Source organism: Anneissia japonica, unplaced genomic scaffold (genome assembly GCF_011630105.1).
Source record: "Anneissia japonica isolate Jap-2015-1 unplaced genomic scaffold, ASM1163010v1 scaffold287727_len1644234_cov201, whole genome shotgun sequence".
Classification (NCBI taxonomy): domain Eukaryota; kingdom Metazoa; phylum Echinodermata; class Crinoidea; order Comatulida; family Comatulidae; genus Anneissia; species Anneissia japonica.
In genome coordinates, this window is record NW_022713615.1 from 1092962 (window position 1) to 1100871 (window position 7910).

The 7910-nt window shown below is 34.7% G+C and overlaps 1 protein-coding gene across 4 annotated transcripts in view; it reads right to left on the minus strand.

Annotated features, from left to right (window-relative positions):
• Window positions 1–6: 6 nt before the first annotated feature.
• LOC117108614 (alpha-N-acetylneuraminide alpha-2,8-sialyltransferase-like) overlaps window positions 7–7910 on the minus strand; it is a 35004-nt gene continuing 27100 nt past the window's right edge. For 3 of the 4 annotated variants that reach the window (XM_033250696.1, XM_033250692.1, XM_033250695.1), the window contains exons 7-8: window positions 5215–5474; window positions 90–613 (exon numbers count right to left, since the gene is read on the minus strand). In XM_033250696.1, the coding sequence (XP_033106587.1) occupies window positions 390–613; window positions 5215–5474 (484 nt within the window). In that variant the 3' untranslated portion in view covers window positions 90–389. Of the gene's footprint in view, window positions 614–5214; window positions 5475–7910 lie in introns of all 4 variants that reach the window. The other variant, XM_033250694.1, reaches the window with a different exon arrangement.

Genomic DNA, 7910 nt, shown 5'->3' on the forward strand with positions numbered 1-7910 from the left:
TTATTATTATTATTATTATTATTATTATCAATAATAATACTTAAAACAAGTGATATTTAATCTCATGAATAATCAAAACCTTGTATAATTGTAAGACTATCTGACGACCATTCCAAACGATACTGTAACTATGGATAGTACTTATCGACATGTAGTTGTAGAATACCGTCACGATGTAGTCGGATTAGTTCCATAAATTCTTTCCCAAACTCATGTGCGTATTTTACCAGTGTAGCATTTTCGTAGTAGTGGTAGGAGTGTGGACGGTTTTATATCCATACAAAAAAGTTCTATAGCTCTATATAAATTTATATAGAGTTATATATAGAATAATCAAAACCTTGTGTAATTATAAGACTATCTGAAGACCATTCCAAACGATACTGTAACTATGGATAGCACTTATCGACATGTAGTTGTAGAATACCGTCACGATGTAGTCGGATTAGTTCCATAAATTCTTTCCCAAACTCATGTGCGTATTTTACCAGTGTAGCATTTTCGTAGTAGTGGTAGGAGAGTGGACGGTTGTGTATGTCTGTATAAAATGGCCAAAATCCATAAAGATGAATCTCTTCGCAAAGTAAAACTGCTGACGTTGCGAAATAAAAACCTGTTAAAAGCAAATAAAATGAAATACATTAGTGATTTCCATCATGATTCAATAGAAGTTTTCGAAATGGCAATATTATTATAAGAGGTCATATGCAAATTATTAAATTTGCAGGAAACAGAACTAAAACTACAGATATAATCCAGCAGAATACGACGGACAAGCAACCCGCTATCAAATTGTCATTGGTTAGTAACCAATGACAATTCAAGATACCATTTTTATAGCAGACGTATAGCAAAATGTAGATACGTATGGAACGCATCTTCGAATTCTAATATAGTACGCCCTCTACCTTGTGTTAATACTTTTAATTTTCGTTTAATTGCGTGCATGCAAAATCATGTGTATGCTATTGTATACTCTTTGCTTGAGCATAAAAAATATTGAATTTCATATAAGTGATTTCATATATTGATGTAAATAAACTAAACAAACACTTCCAGTGACTGGAAGTGTCTATCATTTTTCGCTGTAAAAGTATGGGTAAACATTTTTTTAAATACACTAATTTCTATGTTTAAGAAATTTGTGTTACTTCAAAACGAGCAATGATATTTTTTTGTGATATTTTTCATTTGACAATACCGGTACATCTTTAAATAAAGAAGTAAAATTAATTGGCGTCAACACACTCAATGTTATTGAGTTAAGACTAAATTAATACAAGATTCTTGTTTTTCTAATTAAGCTAGTCCTCAACAGAAGACGCTGCATATGCCAAAATAAGGTATTCAGATCCAGTTGTTTTTGTAGCATCATCAAAATCCAGTTCGGAAGTAGTTTTTCTAGTGGTTTGGCTAATGAATGAAAAACCAAAAAATATTGTGAGCCCATGGTTAATAATGATCTGTGTAGATGTGCAAAGTTTCTTTGAAATCCATCATTCGATTCCAGTGTTTCTTGTGCACAAACAGTGGCAGTCGTGGGCGAAATCCGGGCCCAGTTCAAAGGGCTGGGTTGAGGGGGTGGGGGGATCTACTAATACAATTACTAGGGTGTGTCTACTAATACAATTACTCGTCTAACCAGTGGCGTCACGGAGTTTGTAAGGCCCTGGCGCTGACGCTTATTGGGGGCCTTAAAAGAGAACTAGCAAAATGATTTTTTTGTTTTAGAGGAGATTTTTGATATGCCATTAATAATAGAATCAACATTAAAATCGTTATTTGGCAATTGTTTATGAAGTTACAGGCCATTATATACGATTTTACCGTGACGTCACTGGCGAAAAAAAGTAACAAAAGATTGTGTATATGGCGCCGCGTAGGGTATCCATCGCGTACGATCTTTGCGTGCATGCTGTAACCATGGTTGTTGTAACTTGCATATCAAGTCATAGGCCTATAACTGCATAAGCCGTTGTCAACAAATGATTTACAACCATGGTTACAGTATGCACGCAAAGATCGTACGCGGCGGATACCCTACGCGGTTTTATTTGCACGATCTTTTGTTACATTTTTCGCCAGTGACGTCACGATTAAATAGGATTATAATGGCCTATTACTTCATAAGAAATTGCCAAAAAACGATTTTAAGGTTTACTCTATTATTAATGGCATATTAAAATTCCCCTCTAGAACAAAAAAATCATTTTGCTAGCGAAGAGGATAGGTAACGTCGCCTCGTCTTCCGACAGATATTAGCATCTGTCTCTTATACACATCTAGATGTGTATAAGAGACAGCGCCTAGACTCTTCCAGTCTACTTCGCGACGCTATCGTTCGCCTACAACGGATTTTGCATTGTGCTGTTTTTCCGAATTTTTGGAAATGTATTCGGAAAACGATACTCCGACATGTTCACGATTGACACGAGACACGCCATGGTCGACAGCGCCGTCAGTTTAATGTCGACAGTCGGCGTCGTAATCTTGTCCGCGATGGCCGGAGCTTTGCGGACGACGGTGGCAGACGATCGCTTGGTGGACGGAAAAACGATGGAGACGGCGTTCTCGTGTCTGTTGGGCAATTACCTTTTGCTGCTTCTGAGCGGATTGGGAACATCCAGCGCGGTCGTGAGACCGATAAACCTGTCTCTTATACACATCTAGATGTGTATAAGAGACAGTTTACGAGCGGAGCTAGCAAACAGACGCAGGGGGAAAGGGGACACATAGGACCCCCGGACGGAGTCCCCTGGTGGTGGTGGTGGTGGTGGGATACGAGGGGGCTTTTGCGCTCAGAGCTTATGTCATTTATGAACTGTTAACTGAGTTAATAGAGAATATGGAATGGTCCATGACTGATGAAATATTTCGGACAATTTTATGACAAAACCTACATTGATTACATAGGCCAACTTTGGAACTGGTATTGGCCTACCAGTAGGCCTACGTTCAAGTTCAAAATAACATTTATTTCCTTCAAAACGTGAATTACAATCTTCTTTGAAATGTAACAAATAAATAAGATAAGTATTGAAGGAGGCACAATTCCGAAAAGCAGAGCTTGTAATGGATGTGCCCTAGACAACACATTAACGAGAAAACAAAAGAGACAAACATTTAATGATGATAATAATAATAATAATAATAATAATAATAATAATAATAACAATAATAATAATAGAGCATTTCAATATATAGATGAAAAATTATTTTTAAAAATACATATGCCTACATAATAGGAAATATAAGGGAAAAATCTGTACTCTATAGGTGTAAATAAAGAGAATATTTTAGTGAGAAACATACAATGCAAATCATATTGATCACAAAATCAGAAACAAATGTCAAATATTAGAATTCAGCTTTTATTGTTTAAAACTGTCGGGGTCCCATTGAATGAAAATATGGTATTGTTTATATATTTTTTTTAAACTACAATGTCGGGGCCCCTCGTGCCTGGGGAACCTGGCTCTCCGCCCCCCCCCCCCGTCAGCGCCCGAGCGTGACGCCACTGCAAACCAATGCCACTCACTGTTACTCATCTGTTACTGTCAGTAACAAAGCCTTGACGTTATTGACATCCAAAGTAAAATTATACTTATAAATAAAACAGTGTAATGAGATTGATAAATCTTTCAATTTATATAATTAACGAAGATATATATACAGTATATATATATTATTTTTAGAGATTTCAGAGGAACGGAGGGCTTAATAAAATAAATATAAAATGTTTTTAACGAAATTTCCGATTTTTCTTGGCGGAGGGTGCGCTAACTTGACAAAAATAAAGTTTATATGAATTCAAAATCACAATTTTTGGCGGTCGGAAGGTTCGCTAAAGAAGGTATAAAAAGTCTCGACTTACAGCTGATATGTAAATAGTTCGAAATAATGAAGAAAGGTCTACTAGAATTCACATATTATATGCTAATCAAATTACTGTATAATTATATATAACAGCATGCGCTTGTTGATATTTAAGTGATACAGTGACACTCGAGAAATTCGATTACTAAAAATTCATGGCCCCAACACGTTCTCGCCAGGGCCCCGTTACCCGTCTTACTACACTCACATTTTATTCAGTTACGAGCTTTATTATAAAGCTATAATAGTGCCCGTGTGTGAAATACTTTAGCAGGGCAATTGAAATAACAAAAACGTTGGCCCAAATTTTTACTTCTTGTTATGTTGCAACCCAATGGTGAATTTAAATATTTAAGATATAGGCCGAATACATTATATTGTTTAAATGATGTCTTTATAAAAAGGGAGTCTGAGGATATTTTCAATGCACTGCTAAATAACGACGGATTTTCTTATTCTCAAACATTTATTCTAAAAATTTTAAAAAATCGATGATATTTGGATTAATCAATGGAGAGATAATGTTCAAAACAAACCATCCCTCTCAGTGTATGCATCCTTAAAGACTCATCCTGTATTAGAGCATTACAAAATATACGCACTGATGAAATCTTTAAATTGCAAATAGAATTACTTGACAATATAGAATGATATAATAAATTTATTAATGCAAACGATGACATAAAAATAGGCCTACATTATATTTTGGGCTCTTCATTGTTGCTACTTAGCTATAGCAGAAAGTATGAAAATATCTTCGACAAGTTTTTCGAAAGATATACCAAAAGAGCTTGGAAATAATTCCGCAGTGAGATATTGAATTCCATACTCTATTATACAGTTTATCTCTGTTTTTCAATTTTATTTTAGTTGTTTTCTCTTGTGCATTACTGTTTTGATGTTATTTTTTATGTTTGAGTTTTAAGATTCATTCTTTTAAGGGGAAGGGGTAAATGTTTACATTATTGGGGAGGGAAGAAAGGTACAATACTTAGCATATTGTTTCTGAAAATGAGGGGTAAAGTTTAGTTCAGTTTCATTTCTGGGGAGGGGTAACAGTTGAACTATCAGGGAAGTAGGGGGAAGGGAGAAAAGGATTAATTTAAAGCCGTTTTGAGTTAGTTTTAAATTTTAGTTGTTTTGTTTCGGAAGCAACTTAATTCTTTTCAAAGCATGCCACTGATGTGAAAGTACAAGTCCAAAAAAATATTATTATTATTATTATTATTATTATAGTACGATTCAGCTACCTAAAATTTTAAAAAAGAAATATTGACCCAATGTAAAAGGAATAGTAATACTCAAATAATTGAAAAAAATGCCGATAATTCTATTGACCTGATGAGAGAACTTTTCTAAAATTTGCAATTTTCTTCCAGTAGCGATTTATCCTTCGGAAATGATTTGGATTTCCGTTCAGCACTTTTACACTATTATTGCAATGTTTTGGTGACTGGTGATATATTTGATAATTTGCCTTCAAACTTGGTTTATAAGAGTAACCGTTCCGGAAGATCGGGAACCAAATATAATTGACGTACTGCTGCATTGATTTGATAAACAATGACTGTTCTTTCTCTTGTCTTAACAAACCAAACCTAAAAACAAAGAATAAAAAATTCATGGGTTACCGGTATGTAAAGTGTATGTTCCTGTAATACGCATCGTCTGATAGGAATAATATTTATAGTAGGTAAAATAGAGAACATTTCCAATTATTACAAAAAAAAAGATGATTTACGGTACTTGTAGTAGGTTTTTGCATGTTATTGTTAATGCAAATTGACAAGATTTGACTGCTTATGAATGATTACATGGGGTGATATATTCAATGTTCTCAACTGCTAAATCCAAATGACTTGTCCAGGCAATGAAATAAACAATGGCTGGCCTGGAACTTATATCATCATATATATAGGTTTCATGTGTAGGTTCCAGCAGTGCCACCGAGAAGGGGGGGGGGGGGGTTGGGGGGGGGGGGTTGATGAGGAAAGATCCAAGGAAAGGTACCAAGCTTACCAGAGGTCTAAAATTCAAAAATAATAATTGCTATCATGTAATTATCGCATGGGTTCCCTAGTAATGGGCCTCTCCATTACAGTTTTCCCTCTTTGGCGGCCTTGGGCCCGAGGCTCATGAGCAGATTTCTCGCACGATTAAAAAAATCGTAACGGTACAGGGTTGGTCTACAGGAGTTCGTGCTTCGAACAGGTCATTCCATTGTTTTCAGGCCATTATTATGGAAAGTTAAGCCAATCTAATCAAAAGTCATGCTATTCAATCAAAACTTTAGTGAAATGATCCACTGTAGAGTTTGGCCAAGTTATATTTTATTTGCACTGTCACATCTGGCAGCAGTAATGACGTTATCTTCTAGTTTGGGATTAGAACGAATGACTACACTACTTGTCAAACGAATACACAGTATAACTTTACATTGGATCATTTTAAATCGCTGTCGTTTATATAATTCTACAGCAGTGGATCATTTCACTCCTGTTCGACTGTTTGAATTTATAGAAATAATTTTACATCACGGATTTCACTTTATGGTGAATCTTCAGGTTCAACCATTTAACTTTGTAGTGGACCATTTCATTTCACGTCCCACCACTAAAATTTTGATTGAATTGGTTATAAAACGTACGTTAGAATTATGCATAAATGTTTTGAGTTTAGATTAAGCGGTTTGAGTTTCCATTAGATGATTTGGTTTCTGCTTGGATGTTTTGGTTTTTCATTACGTGATTTGTATTAATATTAAAACAGTGATTTGGAAAAGATACGTTTAGATTTTGGACGAAGATTTGGCTTTCTATTTGATTAATTCGTTTTTGAATGAATTGTTTAATGTTTGATTTGATGATTTGGTTGTTGAATGTATGGTTTGTTTAACATACGTTCGACCATAAATTAAATGGGTTTAGCTTACGTTAGTGTATGTTTCGTTGACTAACGTATTTTGGCGGATTATTACCATAATATTCCATCATTTTTCTAACAAATCAAAACACTATGCAAGCTCAGATGACATCATCTTCTTGTTTGGCATTAGAATGAATGAATTCACTTTACAATCATCAAACGATCGACTGCACAGCATATTAAATGGTCTGAATCTACCATGGTTCGTTTGACTTTACATTGGATCATTTGAATTTGTTGTGGATCATTTCATTCTATTTTTAACCATTTTACTTATTATGGTCACGGTTCGTTCTGTCTCTTATACACATCTAGATGTGTATAAGAGACAGATAGAATGATATAATAAATTTATTAATGCAAACGATGACTTAAAAATAGGCCTACATTATATTTTGGGCTCTAAATCTAAAAATTTAAAATTTTAATTCAATTTAAAGCTGTTTTAGGGCTTATCTTATTTATAATATAGGCCACACACGTGTGTTTGGAACTAAATATAAGCATTTTCATCATGGTTGTATTTATTACAAACACAATCTTTCACCATCTATACACATTAAGGCCCTTCTTTTAGGTTAAAATGATCTATCTTAAATTTTGTCTTTCTTGAGTTTGGGACTATTATGTGTTTAAATAACTTAAAAGGATAAAACTTGAAAAAGCCCTAAAAAATGCGCGCCAAGCGCGCAAAATATTTTTGTGTTTTTAATTCTAATTTCGTCGGAATTGATGAAAACTATCTAAAATGTGCAATTTATAGAGGAAATTGTCCTACCGTAACAAGAAATGCGCGCAAAGAATTTGAGAATTTTAGGCACTTTCTGAAGATGCATTTGTCAAGGAGTGGAGAAAGATTTCCAAAGATGGATATTTTCCCCATGTCCCCCGGTGTTTTTAATTCTAATTTCGTTGAAATTGATCAAAACTCCCTAAAATGTGCAATTTTTAGAGGAAATTGGGCCATGTTAACAAGAAATGCGCGCAAAATTTGAGGTTTTGAGGCACTTTCAGGGGATGAAAGGGCATTTATAAAGGGGGTGGGGAAGATTGTTCAAAGATAGATATTTTCCCCTTGTCCCCCAGTGGTTACGCCATCGGGCAGCATA